The 22,095-nt window shown below is 39.1% G+C and overlaps 1 protein-coding gene and 1 long non-coding RNA gene across 3 annotated transcripts in view; one reads left to right on the top strand and one right to left on the bottom strand.

The window, feature by feature from the left end:
* KCNQ5 (potassium voltage-gated channel subfamily Q member 5) overlaps positions 1-22,095 on the top strand; it is a 584,724-nt gene that overhangs the window by 485,558 nt on the left and 77,071 nt on the right. For both annotated transcript variants that reach the window (XM_012471828.3, XM_012471827.3), the window contains one exon: positions 4,299-4,519. In XM_012471828.3, coding sequence (XP_012327251.1) covers positions 4,299-4,519 — 221 coding nt within the window. The remainder of the gene's footprint in view (positions 1-4,298; positions 4,520-22,095) is intronic.
* Positions 5,672-16,045, bottom strand: LOC105730550 (uncharacterized). The gene is made up of 5 exons (XR_001110502.3): positions 15,957-16,045; positions 9,251-9,380; positions 8,193-8,782; positions 6,154-6,221; positions 5,672-5,896 (listed from the first exon to the last, which is right to left on the bottom strand). It is a non-coding gene; the product is annotated as an uncharacterized LOC105730550 (long non-coding RNA).

Raw genomic sequence — 22,095 nt, 5'->3', positions numbered from 1 at the left:
GACTAAACTATGTTTTTTTTCCAACATAGTCAACTTGTGTCCTTATTGGCAAAATGTGTCATTGTTTCAAAAACAATCTTTCCAAAATGGTCTCTCCTTCTGTTCACATTTATTGATAGAGGAAATGGAGTTAGGCTTTTAACAACACATCATAGGACTTAAAATAAGAAACGTACTTTTCTTTCTTTTTCTACAAACTAGCAACCTAGAATCTTTCCTTCTGTTTTGTTGAACATATTCTGACAACTGGTTACCTATTCAACTCTCACTGCAGAGGTTTCACACAAACCAAGAACTTATGTTTTTAAATTTTAACAGTTAGGAATTTATTGACTTCTGTAAATATTTATTCCTTAAAGTTCTAAAGCTTATTATGACTCATATATACTGTTTTATTGATATTTATTACAGGGGTAGTTGTATTCTAAAGTATTTATTCTTATTTTCATATGAATCATGCTAACACAGAGACTGTCGTCATTCGTAATGTCTAGTTCATATCTAATTTTTCCACCTAGTCATTAAGATCACTGGATAGCTTTCAAGCAGCACAGTTAAACAACATTGTTAGTACTCTCTGCTTAAATAGTCTGTGTGCTTCTATATTAAAAACAATAAAGCCAAATGGCTTTGTTTTTATAAAAGAAAAAATCCCTAAGCACTTTCCTATTCGTTAAATGCTTAGTAATGTGCTGCTCTATTTCCCTCACTCCTAGTAAGTTCTGTAGTAATAAGCAGAAGCTCTTCAGAATGTACACCTCACGGAAGCAGAGGTACCCAGCATCCGGGCTATTGACATGAGACTTGAGAATGCCAACTAACCTCAGGTGCATGACCAGGTTATACCCACCCCAACTGAGCCCTGTTCAGAGACTCACTCTTTCTAGGAACTCGAATGAGGTTTTTAACCCGCTTGTAATTTTCCTTGTTGCCTGTTGCCTGCTTTGATACTCTCCACCACTGGGACCAATAGTCGGCGTCCCGCGCGGAACTGGCAGTCAGCCCTTTGGCGCCTCCTTGTGGTTGGACATCTGCTAAGCTGCTGCACGCACTGGATTGTCATAGCTCAGTTGCCATATTGTGCCTGAGGCGAGAATTTGTAGAATGCTTATCCCATGAAGGGCTAAAACCCTAATTAAGTATAACAATAACTACAGCATTCTAAGTCCCAGAGGATTACTATGGGGTTATGATGATGCCACACAGTTCCCTGGCAGGGAACAGCCGGTAATAGACTGCATGCTAGGCCATTTGAATAACCTGTACATCTAGTTCCTAGAGACGGGAGAATTCTCTCTTGCAGGATGACTGTGCAGGCTCTGCTGAGCATGGTCCTCAGCTGGGAATGTGGGACTGTATACTAAGAAAGATGCTCCAATCAATGACCACAGCAATTTTTTGTTACTTTCTGTAAGCAAGACCTCCTTGTTGGTCTCCTGGGGATAATCCTTGACATTCTTCCTAAAAATACTGTTACATAACTCTTTAAAAATCATGTGCATAGATGTCACCCAAAAATGCAGGAAAATAATGAAAACTTCAAGGTACCAGTGAAGAGTCTATATTTTTTAATCAGTTCAGTGTGTGTTTTCAGTAACAGTCACCTAATCAGCTTAATAGTCATCTAATCAAGATGCTCTGTTGATTTTCAAAGGGAAACAAAGTAGAAAAATAACAAAAGTGAGCTTTTTGTAAGAGGACACAACTACAGATCTTTGCTTTAGAAAAGAAAATTTTGCCTGGTTAAACAGCTCTTGATTAGAATCTTATTCTTTCACATAATTATGTCAAAAGAGAAAATGAAAACATCACTTTTTGTCTGATTTAGTATGTAATATACTGAGTTTATCGGGAATCTTTAAAATATTAGACATTAGCAAATATCCATGTAGCTTAGAAGGACAAAAGGGAAATGTTACCTAGAATTTATTTTTGTCAACTTTAAGTGCTTTAAATGATACTGAGATTTAGAGAATATTATTCCCACTTTCCAATTTATTCATAAGGTAATGTCAAAATGTTTCATAGAAGCAATTTTTAAAAATACTTTTATAAAAATGATTTTTAAAAGACCATTATTATAAATAAACCATGGTGGAGTTAATGCTAATACTTCCATTTTGGATGTTTTTACTTTTTTAGTAATTGAATTTTTTTATTTTTCTTATTAAATGTTTTTATGATGTCTTATCCATTTCCTATTTGTTTAACTGGCATAGAAAAGAGATATATCTTGAAAGTTTGAGAAAATAATTTGATATTAACTAAACCCAACCTTTTACAGTAATTAGCGTCTGTTAGTTCCAGAAAAGGTAATAGATAAAATCAAATATAGTGAGGACAATTGTAATGATATCTTTGTCAACTTGAGCTATTCATTAATCTAAATAAAGGTGCAGAAGTGAACATATGCTTCCTGAACTAGATCATTGTAAATTTAAATTATGGAACAGATGTGTTGAAACTAAAAAGAGATTTGAAACTTCTACAATTTTTAAAAAAGAAAAAAAGCTTGAGAAAAGTAGACATTTTTGGGCAGTATCCCTTTGACGGATTTGTTTAAATAATTGAAGGCTTTGGGATGACATGGAAAACCTAGCCTGAGAATTAAAAGATGCAGGTTTATGATGTTATTGTTGCTCTTGTTTAATGTAATCTATCATTTAATCACACCTGTGTCAAGTACAGATAAACCCTTTCACTGTTGGGATTGTCGTAAAGAACTCTTGAACCCACCTGACCTCATCACCAAACTGCCCCGCCTGTTCTTTGCATGCGCCTTCAGCGAGTCATGCTGGACTTAGCCGTGTCTGCATTTCCGAGGGGAGCTGTCAATTGCATGGTCAACTTGTTTATTGTTTCCAGAACTCCCTGACCACCGTAGTTCATTATTTGATTTGTTTTCATGTAAACACACATGAAACATGGTGCCCTTTTAGAATATCGTTTGTTAAGCAACTAGGCATGGAAAAATAAATGTTACTGTTTCTTGTTAGCTACAAAACACATATCCACTAAACACATTTGCTGTTGGCATGCTGCAGCTGGGGACAGTGGACATTGCGGTAAGTGGAAAAAAACAAGGCCTCCACTTCGTCTCAAATAAGCCTTATCCATGAGAACGCTGCTTTCATACCCCACAAAGGCTGCGGCACGACTCAGAGTAGCTGCTCTGAGTGACTTCCCTCAGACTCGCTGCCCCGTGATTTCTTCAGGCCCTGCGGAGTCCAGGGCCTCTCACATTGATGACAGTAGCACCTTCTAATGAATGGCACAATTACTTTATAAAGGAAACAAGAAAACAAACAAAATGGGTGCACAAAACTTCTTACAGTTCATTTGATTCCCACAAAAATCCCTTAGCTGCGTTGCTATGTTTATCTCCATGTTAGAGATGAGGACCCAGCGCCCATGTCTCTAATCCCAACCTGCCTTTCCTAGCACGTCACACCACAGCTCTCGATTAGGAAAGCATGAAGATGTACTTTGGATTTTATGATTGTTGTTAATGCTTCTTTTATCAGCCCACAACAGTTCGATCTTAGCCAGCATCAGAGTTGAACGCCTGAACAAATATAATTTACCAGTAGCTGCCACAGCAAATCAATAACCTGTTTACTAGCAGGAAATTGTGTTAGTGAACATAACATCTCATTCTGTTCATCAGTCATCACATTCATTATATGTTGGGGCTGTTCTAGCTTGTGTGGTTTTCATCTCACAAGAACGAATGTAAGCATAAAAGAAATCTAATGTTAAGTGTTGTATGTTTAATATTATGTATGTGGTGCTACCAACTGCTATGAGACTGCATGAATTTATGGATATCATAATCTTGCCTGGAATATAAAATGCATGCCAAATGTAGGTATAAGTGTAACTGTCATCCCTGTTTTCCTGTAGAAATGTTTAGAAATTACAAAGAGATATGCTCCCAAATAAAAAATAATTTTTTAAATCTTAAAAGTTGAGGTTAAAGCTAAAATTATTCAACTGTTTTTCAAGTGAATTCCAAAACAGTTCTTAGTTATCTACAGTGTAATTGTGGACAAACTGCTGTATGACCTCAGGCCTTTCTATGATGAATCCAAGAAAGATGTGTGTACCTGTAGAATGAGATTGATCTCAAATGAATGCAAATACAGAGATTAGATAAAGCTTAAATTTTAAATAAGGGAAAAATACATTGCTGTGCTCTTATATGCTGAAATATATAACCACATGAGCTTCATCAAATAATTTACCCAAACTGGAAGAAATTGCTTGAAATGGAATAATCATGCCTCTGTTCTCCACAGTCAGAAGCTAAGTTTTAAGGAGCGAGTGCGCATGGCTAGCCCCAGGGGACAGAGTATTAAGAGCCGACAAGCCTCAGTAGGTGACAGGAGGTCCCCAAGCACCGACATCACAGCCGAGGGCAGCCCCACCAAAGTGCAGAAGAGCTGGAGCTTCAACGACCGAACCCGCTTCCGGCCCTCGCTGCGCCTCAAAAGTTCTCAGCCAAAACCAGTGATAGATGGTAAGCCCTGTTTTTCCATAACCATTTTTAATTTGATAGGCTATAGTGAGTGAGAATATGAAGTAATTAATTCTCCATAGTGCCACTTGAAGATAGAAGAAAACAACCCCAGGGAAAGAATTGTTTGTTTGTTTTATTGGAAATTTATTCATTGCCTTGGGCAAATGTACAGAACAGAAGTTTACTTTTGGAAACCACTTTGGCAGCTAAATTTACATTTCAAAGAAGCCAACAAAATGTTGTTAATTCTTCACTTGTATCTACACATTTATTTCTCAGACAAGGGCCATGTTAAGATCAATGGGGCTATCATTCTGATGTATATATGTCGTCTGACCAGCAAAAGTCCAAGACCCAGGAACAACCAGGTGCTCTGTGAATATCTTGAAACACAATAAAAAGGGTGATCATTTCTGGTCAAGAATGAAGGGGCTCTTTCCGTCTCTCACACACTCCGCCTACCGGCAAATCAGAGACCACTGCTTATCTTCCTTAAAGAGGTTCCTGCTGAAAGTTACTTCAAAGTCTTCCAATGATAAGTAAAATTCAAGTTCTTCTCCCAAGAGGAATTAACCTATTTTATTTATCATATTGTGTAGCAGACATTCACTTGCCAACACATTTAATTGAGTGCCACATAATTTTCATGTTTATAAAACATTTTATTTTTCATTTAAGATAAGCTTGGCTTTCCTTTTAACTAGGCCCCCTGGGATCTCTTATACTGGGCAAAGAACCAAAATCCAATAGCATCTCCCATTAATGCATAAAAACTGCAAAGGCTATCAGTCCTTCTGTTCTCTTTCCCTAAAATAACATGTATTTTCCCAGGCCCTGAAAGCCCGAGGAATAAAATTAACAACCAGGGGTCATAATCACAATGATCTTAGGCTCCCTGCAGTGAAATCCCTGGAACCTCAGTCCACCGGTTCCTCCCAGCTTACTCAGAGGTCCTCAGGGATATCTCTTCCACGCTTAAGTGAGCAACACAAGTCTCCTCTTTACGCTTCACTCCACACGCCGTGAGTGCCATGCTCTTCAGGGCGACCCCTAGTGGCTGCACTGACATGGCTCCTCCTGGAGGAGCTTGCAACTCCCATACGGGCCCAAGTCGTCTGATCCTGCCTTGCTTCCCCCCAACCTGTCCTGTGCTAAGGGAGGAAAAACCTCCGCCACCAACACGGGACACTCCTCCGTTGAGCCACTTGCAGGATCTGAGTCACTTGTAGCACAGCTTTTCAGTGTCCTCTAGTTTCCTCACTCTTCTCTTAGGATTTTGGCTGAAAGCCCTTGAGCAGCTGAGTCAAGAGTTACCAGTGACAGGGCTTTATGTTGCACTCAAAATAGACTTTCTGAATATAAATGGGTACATCCTTTCTGGAGGGCAATTTGGCAAAATACATTAAAAGTTTTTACATATGTCTAAGCCTAGACACATCCTACCCACCAATTCTATTTCTAGGATATAATAGATACAATGAAACAATATCAGACATTAGAGATGATGCTCTAAACTAAAAATTATTGACACAGAAAGATGAAAAAATAAATCATTCCATTTATGTATATTATATAAATTCGTGAATATATAGGGAAAAGTCTGGAAAGATTTACAAGAATGTATGAACAGTTACCTTTGAGTGGTGTGATCACAGTTATATCTTGTTTCTTCATTTTTTTAAATCTGTATTTCCTAATATTTCTACAATGAACAGGTGAATCTCTTGTAATAAGAAAGCAATAGAGGATTTTCTTTTTTTTTTTTCTTTTTAATTTTATTGTACTTGGGCTCTAGCGTACATGTGCACGTCCTGCATCCTGCAGGATTGTTGCATAGGTACATACATACCATGGTGATTTGCTGTCTCCATCCCCCCGCCACCACCATCGCCTATGTCAGGCATTTTTCCCGGTGTTATCTCTCCCCCCTTCCCCGTCCCCCCTGTTGCCCCCCTCCCCTCCCCTCCACACCCCTACCTAGCTCTATGAGTGTTGTTCCCTTCCCTGTGCCCAAGTGTTCTCATTGTTCTTCACTCGCCTGTGAGTGAAAACATGTGGTGTTTGGTTTTCTGTTCTGTGTCAGTTTGCTGAGAATGATGGTTTCTAGGTTCATCCATGTCTCTACAAAGGACAAAAACTCATTGTTTTTTATGGCTGCATAGTATTCCATGGTGTATATGTGCCACTTTTTTTGTCCATTCTTTCATAAATGGGCATTTGGGCTGATTTCAGTCTTTGCCATCATAAACAGTGCCGCAATGAACATATGTGTGCATGTGTCTTTATGATAGAACGATTTATAATCGTTTGGATATATACCCAGTAATGGGATTGCTGGGTCAAATGGAATTTCTGTTTCTAGATCCTTGAGGAATTACGTACTGTATTCCACAATGGTTGAACTACTTTACACTCCCACCAACAGTGTAAAAGTGTTCCTATTTCTCCACATCCTCTCCAGCATCTGTTGTCTCCAGATTTTTTAATGATCGCCATTCTAACTGGCGTGAGATGGTATCTCAGTGTGGTTTTGATTTGCATTTCTCTAATGACCAGTGATGATGAGCATTTTTTCATATGTTTGTTAGCCTCATATTTGTCTTCTTTTGAAAAGCATCTGTTCATATCTTCTGCCCACTTTTGAATGGGTTTGTTTGTTTTTTTCCTGTAAATCTGTTTTAATTTGTAGATTCTGGATATTAATTAGCCCTTTGTCTGATGGGTAGATTGCAAAAATTTTTCCCCATTCTGTTGGTTGCCAGTTCACTCTAATGATTGTTTCTTTTGCTGTGCAGAAGGTCTTAAGTTTAATTAGGTCCCATTTGTCTATTTTGGCTTTTGTTGCCATTGCTTTTGGTGTTTTAGTCATGAAGTCCTTGCCTGTGCCTATGTCCTGAGTGGTTTTACTTAGGTTTTCTTCTAGGGTTTTTATGTTGTTAGTTCTTATGTTTAAATCTTTAATCCATCTGGAGTTAATTTTTGTATAAGATGTAAGGAAGGGGTCCAGTTTCAGCTTCCTGCATATGGCTAGCCAATTTTCCCAACACCATTTATTAAACAGGGTATCATTTCCCCACTGCTTGTTTCTGTCAGGTTTGTCAAAGATCAGATGGTTGTAGATGTGTGGTGTTGCTTCTGAGACCTCTGTTCTATTCCATTGGTCTATATCTCTGTTTTGGTACCAGTACCATGCTGTTTTGATTACTGTAGCCTTGTAGTATAGTTTGAGTCGGGTAGTGTGATGCCTCTAGTTTTGTTCTTTTTGCTTAGGATTGTCTTGGCTATGCGGACTCTCTTTTGGTTCCATATGAAGTTTAAAGTGGTTTTTTCCAGTTCTGTGAAGAAGGTCAATGGTAGCTTGATGCAGATAGCATTGAATCTATAAATTGCTTTGGGCAGTATGGCCATTTTCACAGTATTGATTCTTCCTAACCATAAGCATGGAAGATTTCTGCAATGAACAGTTAAATCTCTTGTGATAAGAAAGCAATAGAGGATTTTCTTTATTAAAAAAATAAAAATTTTTAAAAAGCCCTTAGTTTATAAAAACAAAATGGTAGAGGAAAAAAAGAAAACAAAACTAGACATTGAAGAAAAAAATTAGCCCTTCCTTTCACACACTGCCCTCTCCCTTGCCCTTACTCTAGGGGCCCTTGCACTGACTCGTACTCACCTAACTCCTCTCCTTAAGCTGATGTCCTCCCGAGTGGTAGAAGGAGCAGCTTGTCTTAATGGTGAAAACCAGTCTTTGTTGAATGCAAACATGGGCTATCTAATGATGTTTAACAGCTTCTACCACAAATGGAACTTGTATTAGTTTGCTCAGGCTGCCACAACAAAGTACTAGAGGCCTTAAACAACAAAAACTTATTTTCTCACAGTCTAGAGGCCAGAAGCCCAAGTTCAAGGTATCAGCAGGGTTGGTTCCTTCTGAAGGCTTTCTTTTTGGCTTGTAGCTGGTCTTCTCCCTGAGTCTTTACATAGACTTTTCTCTGTACATGTGCAAATTTCCTCTACTTATAAGGATAGCAGTCATATTGGATTAGGAACCACCCTAATAACCTCATTTTAATTTAATCACATCTCTAAAGACCCTATCTCCAAACACAGTTGCATTCAGGGATACTAGGGCTTAGGATTGTAACATATGAATTTTGGAGGAATGCAATTTGGCCCATAGACAAAGCTCATGCTCACCCATATCACAGCATCCCTGGCAAGCTGAAATGTGTCCATGTCTTCATCCCTGGTCCTGGCTTCACACTGTATTAGAAATTGTATATTACATATCGCAACAGGACTATATTCTTCTAACATGGGCTTCAAAAAGCATTTAGCCTTATAATGTAAGGTCCCTGCTGTTGGCTGAGCATATTTAAATATAAAATTCATAGAATCTGGATTTTGATTTGGAAAACAAATTCTACTTGTACTGTTTGGCCAGAGGGAAAGAATTTTTCAAAGACTCTAGAGTCTGCACTATCTATCACAGTATTTTCAGTATCTGCAAAGATGTCTCGGAGGTCAGAAAGAAACAGAACTCCTATTCTCTACCAAATCACAAACTGGAAAGGTCTCCTGTCATCTATTTTCTAGGTCATTTCATACGAGTTCAGTTTCGTTTGTTTACAAAGGAATTGCTTCTCCCTTGTTGATGCCCATATCAATTAATTCTGAGTTTCCCAAGTGACGAGAGGACCAATTGCTGATCTGTTGAAGTTGGCTGCCCACCTGCAAGACAGAATAGTTCCTGCCTCCTCATTTAATCCAATAGTCCAGAATCTTTACCTCTGATTGAACTCAATGTTGAGTCTTGGGAAACTGGAAGTTCTTTTTTTACAGGAAAAAGAAAATTAAGTAGCTGTCAAATAAATGTAGACTTCATTTATACGTCTTTACTTATAGTACCTCTCTAGGTTTTAAGTATTTCTAAAATTTACTTAATACCATAGAAAATAATATATAACACAGTCAGCTTTCAATTATTATTTACTCATTTACTTCTGGGGCAGTTTTCTTCTTCTCCCTTACCCTCACATATTTTTTTGGCATTCCATTGCCCATTAACATGCTCAGGAGAATAGAAAAATAAAAGAAAGAATAATGGAAACTCAGATCAACTTTAAGTTAATAACTAAAAGTTACATTTGGAAAATAATAGGCCTGCAATTGAAAGACAGTATAATAGAGAAACAAAAAATATTTGGGGTTAAACTGTAAAATTTAATAATTCCTGACAAATCTGATACCTTTTACTACAGATGGGAGTGTTTTCATAATTTAATGATTCTTTAAAAAGGTTATTAAACATCCATGGCATTTTTCTCTTGCTATAATTTTTAATAAGATTAACATGTTATACTTAAAAAGGCACAATTATCTCTCAATATGCCACACTTGTGTGTAACAGAAAAGTTGAAAGTAGCAGGCAGATGCTGAAGCCACAAATGACAAAGGAAAGAAAGTAAACTCTAAAGGACTGGTGTGGTGTTGCCATAGCAAATTTATTTTGACCACTGTGATATGAATCATATTTTTAGCTGATAAATCCTATAATAAAAGATAGAAATACTCTATTCATCGATAGTATGTAACCCTCTTCATATAATTTTAGAAATTAGGTAATATAGAAATATTTTTGTCAAGTACAACAGTAATAATAATGATAAAACTAACATGTATTGAATTCTTCCCAGTGGCATGCATTGTTCTAAATTCTTTACCTCTATTATCTCATTTAATTCTGCCAATACCCCTATGGAGCAGTTACAGTATTATCCCTATTTTACAGATGAGAAAACTAAGAATTTAAGCTAAGTAATTTGCCCAAGGTCTAGCAGTTTTAAGTAAAGGAGCCACAATGCACATGCAGTTTAATATCACAGTCCTCCTACAAATGTATTCTAAGATGTTCTCCCAGATGTTGTATCAATTTCCCTTTAAGAATCTTTCATTTCTTCTCCTCCCCCGACCCGCCACCCACCATTTGCCTTCACTCTTCCAACTTCAATTGGTCAGATTCCTGTTCCTATAAGCCACTTGACCATGCCACTATCCCATCTTTATCCCAGCCCCAGCTGCCAACCCTCTCAACTACATCATCTCAAGGCAGCCAGAGCTAGAAAATTAGGCAAATTGGGGAAATGGCCTTTCAGTGACTGTTCTCTGTTTCGATCAGGTATCTGGGAAGAGATTCAGGGTAACAGCCACACTTATCTGTGTCTATTTTCCCTGGGAGGGAGGCCAATAGTGGGGTCATCTGAGGTCTGTTTCAAGATGCAAAGGATAGTGTCAAGAGATGCACAGGTGTTGCCAAAAGACAAGCAACTGGAAGGTGGCAGATTGCAAGTTAGAAAAGTAGCAAGCAGCCAAAATCCACAAGAATGATATTAAGGTAGAGCTAGGAGAAAAATCTTCGATTTCTGGTGACTAGTTTGCTACAAAGGAGTCCTACACTTACTGAACCCCACTGCATTTGGGAGTGACTTGCAGAATTACAATCAAAGAGTACAATAACCCAGACAGTAAAGGAGAAGGTCGTAGCTTTAGGGCGTTCTGCCTTACAGTGCTTGATAGTAACTAAATCCAACATTCTATAGTAATTAGCGTGTTCATTCCAGAAGTGGTAATATATTTAAAAACCTATCTCACGTACATGTATAACCATGCATGTTTTAACAAGTTTAACATTGTTTCTGCTTAAGGAGAAATTACCATTCCTGCTGAGCAATACTCAGGGCGGCTGCCATGGAAGGTCCATCCTCACCAGGTGTTTATGGGAAAGACTGGCACAGCCTTGGTTCAGGAGATGTTTTCGGTTCACCAGGGTGGGGTCTGGGTGAGATGAACATGCAGAATATCTTCCACTCATGAGGGTCCCTCAAGGCTTTGTTACAGGCACTGTTGGTAATTCCTCTCTCTTCACTACCCTTCATGTTCCTTTCTCCTCTCAGCCAGTGTACCAATTAGGATGCGTTTGGCAGCAGGGCACAAAAGCAGCAGATTCAACTACCTTAAACCATAATGCAATGCATCATACCACATAGAAAGAGGCTCAGAGATAAGATAGCTCTCCACAAGTAGCGTCAGGACTCTGGCTTCATTTCTCTGATTCTCTTGAGTCTTCTTTTGACTTTGTCCGTCTGTCTGCCTGCCTCCTCCTCAGGCTGGAGGCAAAATGGCTACAGTAGTTGCCACACCTTCTCTAGATGCAACACTTTCAGAGGCAGAAAGAGGCCATCTTATGTTTGTGTCTCTTCTTAAAAGTGAGGAAAACTCTCCATTCACATCTTATTTTGCAGAATCCTCATGCCTAAAACAATTACGAGCATGGAGGATGGGACCGCCATCACTGGCAGTCACCCATCAGGACCCAGCAGCTGGATCTGTACCAAAGCACACGATCAAGTGTAGGGGGGAAGTAACTGGATAAATTTGAGGGTTTATGTTTGGGGATTGGATCTGGGGAAAGCAACTTCCCATAGTATAATATTTGATATAGCCAAGAAACCTCTTCCACTTTGGGGTGAGGTTAAGGAGGCAGCATGTCCTTCAACATGATGCTTTCTCTCAAATATTCTGTCTACATGTCATTTCTGTTCTCTAAATGTCTGGGCTTTTAAAAGCATAAAAGCCAGATTTCTCTTTTTTTTTTTTTTTTTTTTTAACTTTTCTCTTATCATTTCCATGAGACAACAAGCATAGACTAGACTGACTCCTTGAATTTCAAAGGAAAGGCAAAGTGGGTAAAGGAACAACTAGCAAAAATAAATAAATTAGTATTTCGATCATGTAATCCTTCCTCACTTTCAGTCAGCCCATAAATGTTCTATCACCACCACTACTAAGGGAAACCTGGTACAGTTCCCTTCCTCTCCACCTCCTCAGCAGCTTCATGACACCTCGCTCCTCAAGCTGTTTCTCTTGGTGACTCCTTCTTCCTTCTGAAGTTAATAACTAACCCAGTCTCACCAAAAAATAGCAAAAAAGGAGAAATACGCCATGTGGGATGCCAGAACTCTCAAGTCTTCTTAAAGATAGTTCACCCTCTTCCTCTCTTCTTTTAACCTCTGCTTGGGTTCTAGGCCCACCAGTCTGCCACAACCCTTGTTTGAGAATATCAAGATCACTGAAAACAGTGACAAAAGGCAGCATTTTCATGCAATGGTTTTGACAACTATCCTGAACTAACAGTCTCTTGTATCCATAATGGCACATTCTCTTCCAAGCAGGATAAATCACAGACTATCAGCATTTTATACTTGACTAATTTATGCACACGGGCTTTCATCTTACACTAATCCTCTTTATGCTTATTTTCCAATGGCATCTTCCTTCCTCATGTTTTTCTCAGTCTCCCCAGTTGACATTTTTGGTGTTTCCACAAAATGCCAAGCACCACGCTGCACTTAGCATTTTTCCTGACTTTCCGTAATGATGGCCCAACTTCAGCCAGGCCTTGATTATAATTTTCCACATGATGCTTCCTGGCACTTTCTGAAATTGCCTGATAATGACTCTGCATTGTGTTGACAGAAATAATTCTTGTTAAAGCCGTATCATATTAGGGCTTCCACTTAACCTGTTTGTGCAGATTCCTGGCCTGGGATTCTGACTGAGTCGGGCACCCATTCCTGTCAGCCTCTATTTGTAACAAAACCTGAGGGTTTTCTTTAGTGATAAGAATAAAAGGATATATTGAGAATGACCGGATCTAAACTCTGGAAGTTTATTGTCCATATTTGACTCTATATTAAGCATAATTGTTGAAATAATTCTATGCAAACACCTACAAAGGGGATTCAGGATTCTAAAACGCACTTTCAGTTCTTCCTTAACTTACTGGTAAAACCCATTACCTGAGGAAGTTGTCTGAATTCTGATCCATACGTGTCTTTTTTCTTTAGTTGTCCAGGTTCTTCATTCAGTTCCTCAGGCATCTTCATTCAAAGGCATATCCTAGTCCTCTGCTGTGTGTCACATGTACTCTTGTGCCCCTAAGATCTCCTTCTGCTATTGGGTGGAGAGTGACTTCTCAGTCTCTGGTTTTAGACCCCAAGTGACTACATTATTTCTTGGATTTCTGAGAAGAGTTGTGTCTTAGTTTGTTTGGGCTGCTGTAAAAAACATACCATAAACTAAGTGGCCTATAAACAACAAATATTTACTTCTCACAGTTCCGGAGGCTGGAAGTCCCCGAGCATGATGCTGGCAGATTCTGTGTCTGGAGAAGGCACACTTCCACATGACGGAAAGGGTGAGGTACCTCTTGGGTCTCCTTTATGAGGGCACTAATCCCTTGTATTAGGGCTCTGCCCTCATAGCCTAACCGTCTCCCAGAGACCCCACCTCTTAATACCATCACCTTGAGGGTTAGGGTTTTAACACACAACTTCTGGGGGGACACAAATGTTCAGACCGTAACAGGCTGCTGCTTCCATTACTTTTTGTGAAATGCTTGTTCTTAGTTTTTAGTGACAGGGGACATGCTTTTCTAATTTAATTAGACTGGAGTTCCACCTGACTTTCTACTCTAATCCAAGTGCTTTCTATTATAGAGCAGGATTTGTCAGATTTCTCTAGGTTCTGTCCCAATGTTTGTTGTTACCCTACAGTGGTAAGGAAAAATATCTTATTTCCATTGGTGGGTAAAATAGCTCCCTGCTTGAGCTATGAATGGACCTCATCTCCTCCCTTCCAGCAGAAACTGAGCTGCCAAATGACCTTTGAGTGACAACTTAACCATACCTTTTGGCTTCCATAGATCCAGGTTTCATTGGGAAACTCAGGGTTATAAACTGGAGCTCTCTATTTTATTTCATCAGCAAAATGTGTGTGCATGTGCACATTGATACTTTAAAATGCATCAGAATGCTATATTAGTTGTATATTGTTACATAGCAAATTACCCTCAATTTAGTGGTTTAAAACAACATGTCCTTATAATCTCACAGTTTCTATGGTCAGGTATCCAGAAGCAGTTTAGCTGAATGGTTATGGCTCGAAGTCTCTTATTAGGCTGCAGTCAAGCTCTTGGCTGGAGATGCTGGGAGAGGACCCATTTCCAAGCTCACTTGAGCATTTGCTAGCAGGCCTTATTTCCTTGCCACATCAGTCACGCCCTAGGTTGCCTGAACATCCACATGACATGCAGCTGGCTTCCCCCAGAGAGAACAGAGAGAGCACGCAGACAGAAACTGCTGTCTTTCGTGCCCTAACCTCAGAAGTGTTATGCCATCACTTCTTTCATGTTCTAGTAGTCACACAGACCGACCCTGTAGAGTGTAGGTGGGGACTACACAGGGGGGTAATACCAGGAGATGAGGGTCACTGGGGACCGTATTACAGGCTGGCTTCCACAAATGCCTTTAACTAGATTATGTCTTTTAAGTTGTGGATTTCAACCGGTCCCTATTGTCTTTCCAGGAACCTAAACCACCAATTCCCCATTCCTTTTCTTTAATGACATGGGTTTATGACTTCTGGTCTAACCATTTCATGTCCAGTGTCCTTTGTATTATATCTAAAAAAAAAAAAATCCTGGCCTCAACCTATAGCTACACAATTATATTCCACTCTTAGTGCAACCTTTCAAAAGTAATATTAGCGAAATATTAAGCACATGATTACTGAAGCAACAAATAAAATGAGGAGGCCAGGTGCAGTGGCTCATGCCTGTAATCTCAGCACTTTGGGAGGCCGAGGGGGATGCAGATCACCTGAGGTCAGGAGTTCAAAACCAGCCTGGCCAACATGGTGAGACCTCATCTGTACTAAAAATACAAAAATTAGCTGGGCATGTTGGTGGGCGCCTGTAATCCCAGCTACTCCGGAGGCTGAGGCAGGAGAATTGCTTGAATCCAGGAAACGGAGGTTGCAGTGAGCCAAGATTGCACCACTGCATTCCAGCCTGGGCTACAAGAGTGAGAGTCCATCTGGAAAATAAATAAATAAAATGAGAGAGCAGGACACCAACTAGTAAGTTGCAAAACCAAAATTTCCTAACTTCTAACCCAGCTCTCTTTCTTGTACAATGTATGGCCCCTCTTCAGCTTTTCAAGAGGTTGAAGATGTGTTCTTGGTTGCTTCGAAGGGCAGAAGAAGAACTAAAAGGTGTTACCAGTGTTGAGTTCAGTATAATGACAGCTTAGCAATTAGAGACTCCACAGCAATCAAATGGATTCCATGATTGGAAGTATTCAAATCAAACTTGGATGATCAATTTCAGGAATTTCTGGAAGCTTAAGGAGATCAAACCAGACACTCTCTGAGAAATTTTCTTCCAAACGTGAGTTTCTATAATCTGCTCTTCTGGCCCAGTGGAAAGTAACTTCCTTAGCCATTAACTCATATTCCCACTAGGAATTCAAAACTAAGAAATGGAAGAGGAAAGCAAGGATTGGCTGAGGAATGCCAGGAGTGAGTTTTCTGTCCTTACCCTAGTTTCACATCTCTTTGATACAGAGAAAAGTGCTACCTACTGCTTCTTGCCTCTCATTCCCCCCATTCTTTCTCTTTCCTTTTCACTGTCAACCATCGTCCTTTCTGTCCTGAGAAGTGCATCATGTGTGTCCCACCCTCCATTGTGAGGTTTATGTGTGTGTTTCATAGTGGCTCATTCTTAGAATTTGGATAAGCCCTCCACTGAATTTCAATTCAAATTAGGAAGTATTTGAGGGCTGATACTCAGAGCTAGCATGTTTCTGGGCATTTAGAAGGCAGGGAGGAGGCGTGACACAACTGTCACCTTAAAGAACTTGCTGTTTGTAAGTTTTACCACCCTAGCCCACCCCAGTTACAATATTGATTGGCACTGAGGGGAACAAAAGCCATCCTCCTCATTCTCCAGACTTCACACTTTTCAGAAATAACCCATGGGTGACCTCCGAAATTTCACACAAAATAAGCACAAAGTTAACCATTACACAAATCACAGAATTTAGCCTGTATTTAAGAGAAGCACTTTTCAGCTACATGGTGGTTTTTACTTCTTATATCTCAAATTATTTCCTTCAAAGGCACACTTAGTTGTCTGCTGCACAAAGAGAAACCAATATGACACAATTTTAAAATTATATTTAATCACTTTCATGGTGTGCTCTACTTGGTAAAGAAGCAGGGAAAAAAGGTTAAGTAAAGGCCAGGATCGTTTTTCTGCAGTGGATGACTGACATGGGAAAGAGATGAGTTACCCAGGCTTTGCTTTTTGCTACCTGCAGTATAAAACTCCCTAACATCGTCCAAAATTCCTTTTACAGATATTTTATTTTCAATGTCTAATTTTGTTCAGCTTTTCTTCCCTTACCATCTTTTTCTTCTTTTTCCATGTATAATATGTAACAACAGTTTCAGAACTCCAAAAACATAGAAACCTCAGAATAATATTTCCTGGGAAAAATTAATCTCTGTACCTCCGGGTACCAAGAATCATTTGCACATGAAGCCCTGAATTCCCGCCGGTGAAAGATTTGCGTCTTTCATTAATCTAATGCAGTAGCAATTCTTATACCACATCATTCTATCGGAATTGATGACTAATCATCCCCAAAACTGTTTTGAAACTATTGTTCCCATAATTTTGTGTTTTGATTGAAAAATGTCATGACCCATATCTCCTTACATTTGTATGTTATCTGTTGCATAGCTAATCCCTCCTCTTCAGATTTAGTGGCTTAAAACAGCAACCATTTATTTAGCTCACAATTCTGTTAGGCAGTTCTTCTAGTCTTAGATGAACTCACTCATACTCTGTGATCAGCTGCTCTATTGGCTGGTGCTGACTGGACTAATGGGGCCTCAGTTAGGAGTACTCCTCTCTGCTTATGTGGTCTCTCATCCTCCAGCAGGCTGGGCTGGTTCACATGGTGCTGGTGGGCTCCCAAGAGCAGTACATTGGTATCTGAAAGGCCTCTTCAAGTTCAGCCTCAACCTATCACAGTGTAACGTCCACTATGTCCTGTTGGTCAAAGCAAATGACAAGGACAGCCCAAATGCAAGAAATGGAGACAGAGATTCCACCTCTGCATGTCAGAAGCTGCAAGTATTGTGGCCAGTATTGCAATCTACCATCCCAGCCATTTAAAGCTTATTTTCTTTTAGTATTTTCAACATCCTGTTGGCTCTGTGAAGACAGTGTCAGTGTCTAATTTACTCTGTTATTTCTTCCTATTGTATCCTTCATTCACAGAGCCTAAGAAAGGAAAGGAAAATAACACTGTTAGCACCTAATATATTGAGGCATTGGATAGACATTTTCTATGAATTAGTTCATTTAATACTCACATAGCCATTTTGCAGACAGGGAAATTGAGAATCAAAATGTAAATAACTTGTCCATATCATTCAGTCTAAATGCAAAAGTTGGGGTTGCAAATTGCACTTAGGTCTATACTCAAAGCTTTTTATGTTCTACCATGCTTGGTGCTTAGCACATTTTCTTTCATATAATTCATGCTGCTAATGAAACAGAATAAACCAGCTGTAAGTTTAGTGTTAGTGAAATGACTTCTTTTCTTCTTTTTCAGTAAATAAGTTTGCTCAATTTATACTCTTTATCACTGTATACATTATAAATATTCTCTCTATATACCTTCACATGTCAATTAAGGTATGCAACAGTAATTTCCAGTAAAAAAAAAAAGGGAGTATTTTATATATATATATATATTTTTTTTTTTTAATTGCAGTTTAGGTTCTGGGGTACATATGAAGAACATGCAGGATTGTTGCATAGGTACATATGTGGCAATGTGGTTTGCTGCATCCATCCCCATCACCTATATCTGGCATTTCTCCCCATGGTATCCCTCCTCAACTCCTTACCTCCCACTGTCTCTCCCCTAGTCCCCCCCAACAGACCTCAGTGTGTGATGCTCCCCTCCCTCTGTCCATGTGTTCTCACTGTTCAACACCCGCCTGTGAGTGAGAACATGCAGTGTTTGATTTTCTGTTCTTATGTCAGTTTGCTGAGAATGATGGTCTCCAGGTTCATCCATGTCCCTACAAAGGACACGAACTCATCATTTTTTATGGCTGCATAGTATTCCGTGGTGTATCTGTGCCACATTTTCCCTATCCAGTCTATCATCGATAGGCATTTGGGTTAGTTCCAAGTCTTTGCTATTGTAAACAGTGCTGCAATGAACATACGTGTGCATGTGTGTTAGAACAATTTATAATCCTTTGGCTATATACCCAGTAATGGGATCGCTGGGTCAAATGGAATTTCTCTTTCTGGGTCCTTGAGTAATTGCCACACTGTCTTCCAATGGCTGAACTAATTTACACTCCCACCAACAGTGTAAAAGTGTTCCTATTTCTCCACATCCTCTCCAGCATCTGTTGTCTCCAGATTTTTTAATGATTGCCATTCTAACTGGTGTGAGGTGGTATCTCAATGTGGTTTTGATTTGCATTTCTCTAATGACCAGTGATTATGAGCATTTTTTCATGTTTATTGGTCTCATATATGTCTTCTTTTGAAAAGTGTCTGTTCATATCTTTCTCCCACTTTTGAATGGGTTTATTTCTTTGTTTTTTGTAAAACTGTTTTAGTTCTTTGTAGACTCTGGATATGAGTCCTTTGTCAAATGGGTAGATTGCAAAGATTTTTTCCCATTCTGTTGGTTGCCGGTTCACTCTGATTATTTCTTCTGCTGTGCAGAAGCTCTGGAGTTTAATTAGATCCCATATGTCTATTTTGGGTTTTGTTGCCATTGCTTTTGGTGTTTTAGTCATGATGTCCTTGCCTATGCCTATGAGCTGAATGGTTTTGCCTAGGTTTTCTTCTAGGGTCTTTATGGTGTTAGGTCTTATGTTTAAGTCTTTGATCCATCTGGAGTTAATTTTACTGTAAGATGTCAGGAAGGGGTCCACTTTCTGCTTTCTGCACATGGCTAGCCAGTTTACCCAACACCAGGGAATCCTTTCCCATTGCTTGTTTTTGTCAGGTTTGTCAAAGATCAGATGGTTGTAGATGTGGGGCGTTGCCTCCAAGGCCTCTGTTCTGTTCCGTTGGTCTATATCTCTGTTTTGGTACCAGTACCATGCTGTTTTGATTACTGTAGCCTTGTAGTATAGTCTGAAGTCAGGTAGCGTGATGCCTCCAGCTTGTTTTTTTCTGCTTAGAATTGACTTGGCTATGCAATCTCTCTTTTGGTTCCATATGAGGTTTAAGGTGATTTTTTTCCATTTCTGTGAAGAGGGTCATAGGTAGCTTGATGGGGATAATGTTGAATCTATTAATTACTTTGGGCAGTATGGCCATTTTCATGATACTGATTCTTCCTAACCATGAGCATGGAATGTTTCTCCATTTGTTTGTGTCCTCTCTTATATCCTTGAGCAGTGGTTTGTAGTTCCCCTTAAAGACGTCCATTACATTCTTTGGTATTTGTATTCCTAGGTATTTTATTCTCTTTGTCGCAATTATGAATGGCAGTTCGTTCTTGATTTGTCTCTCTTTAAGTCTGTTATTAGTGTATAGGAATGCCTGTGATTTTTGCACATTGATTTTGTATACTGAGAATTTGCTGAAGTTGCTTATCAGTTTCAGATTTTGGGCTGAATGATGGGGTCTTCTAAATATACAATTATGTCGTCTGCAAATAAAGACAATTTAACTTCCTCCTTTCCCAATTGAATACCCTTTCATTTCTTTTTCTTGCCTGATTGCTCTGGCTAAAATGTCCAATACCATATTGAATAGGAGGGGTGAGAGAGGGCATCCTTGTCTAGTGCCAGATTTCAAAGGGAATGATTCCAGTTTTTGCCCATTCAGTATGATATTGGCTGTGGGTTTGTCATAAATAGCTTTTATTATTTTGAGATATGTTCCATTGATACCTAGTTTATTCAGAGTTTTTAGCATAAAGGGCTGTTAAATTTCGTTGAAGGCCTTCTCTGCATCTATTGAGATAATCATGTGGTTTTTGTGTTTGGTTCTGTTTATTTGGTGAGTTATGTTTATAAACTTGTGTATGTTGAACCACCCTTGCATCCTTGGGATGAAGCCTACTCAATCGTGATGGATAAGCTTTTTCATGTGCTGTTGGTATCAGTTTGCCAGTATTTTATTGAAGATTTTCGCATCTGTGTTCATCATCGAGATTGGCCTGAAGTTTTTTGTTGTTGAGTCTCTGCTGGGTTTTGGTATCAGGATGATGTTGGTCTCAGAAAATGATTTGGGAAGGATTCCCTCTTTTTGGATTATTCAAAATAGTTCCAGAAGGAGTGGTACCTACTCCTCTTTGTATGTCTGGTAGAATTAGTCTGTGAACCCATCTGGATCTGGGCTTTTTTTGGTTGGTAGACTATGAATTGCTGCCTCAATTTCAGCCCTTGTTACTGGTCTATTCAATGTATCAACTTCTTCCTCGTTTAGACTTGTGATGATGCAAGTGTCCAGGAATTTATCCATTTTTTCCAGGTTTACTGGCTTATGTTCATAGAGTTGTTTCTAGTAATCTTCGATGGTGGTTTGTATTTCTGTGGAATCTGTGGTGATATCCCCTTTATCATTTTTTATTGCATCTATTTGATTCTTCTTTCTTTTCTTTTTTGTTAATCTGGCTAGCGGTCTATTTTGTTGATCTTTTCAAAAAACCAACTCCTGGATTTATTGATTTTTTGAAGGGTTTTTTGGTCTCTATCTCCTTCAGTTCTGCTCTGATCTTAGTTATTTCTTGTCTTCTGCTAGGTTTTCAGTTTTTTTTATCTTGCTTCTCTAGCTCTTTCAGTTTTGATGATAAGGGCGTCAATTTTTTATCTTACCTTGCTTCTCATGTGGACATTTATTGCTGTAAATTTTCCTCTAGACACTGCTTTAAATGTGTCCCAGAGATTCTGGCATTTTGTGTCTTCCTTCTCATTGGTTTTGAAGAACATCTTTATTTCTGACTTCATTTCATTGTTTATCCAGTCAACATTCAAGAGCCAGTTGTTCAGTTTCCATGAAGTTGTGTGGTTCTGAATCCTGAGTTGTAATTTGATTGCACTGTGCTGAGAGACTGTTATGATTTTCATTATTTTGCATTTGCTGAGGAGTGATTTACTTCCAATTATGTGGTCGATTTTAGAGTAGGTATGATGTGGTGCAGAGAAGAATGTATATTCTGTGGATTTGGGGTGGAGAGTTCTGTAAATGTCTATTAGGTTTGCTTGGTCCAGGTCTGAGTTCAAGTCCTGGATATCTTTGTTAATTTTCTGTCTTGTTGATCTGTCTAATATTGACAATGGGGTGTTAAAGTCTCCGACTATTATTGTGCGGGAGTCTAAGTCTTATTTATCTGGGTGCTCCTGTATTGGGTACGTATATATTTAGGATCGTTAGCTCTTCTTGTTACATTGATCCTTTTACCAATATGTAATGCCCTTCTTTGTCTCTTTTGATCTTTGTTGCTTTAAAGTCCATTTTATCAGAGTCTAGGATTCCAACTCCTGCTTTTTTTTGCTCTCCATTTGCTTGGTAAATCTTCCTCCATTCCTTTATTTTGAGCCTATGTGTATCCCTGCATGTGAGATGGGTTTCCTGGATACAGCACACTGAAGGGTTTTGACTTTTTATCCAATTTTCCAGT

Source organism: Aotus nancymaae, unplaced genomic scaffold, assembly GCF_030222135.1.
Source record: "Aotus nancymaae isolate 86718 unplaced genomic scaffold, 86718_ANA_hifiasm-v0.15.2.pri h1tg000040l, whole genome shotgun sequence".
In the NCBI taxonomy this organism is placed as follows: Eukaryota; Metazoa; Chordata; class Mammalia; order Primates; family Aotidae; genus Aotus; species Aotus nancymaae.
The sequence above is the reverse complement of the archived record's forward strand: the minus strand, read 5'-3'. Positions and strand labels throughout refer to the sequence as shown.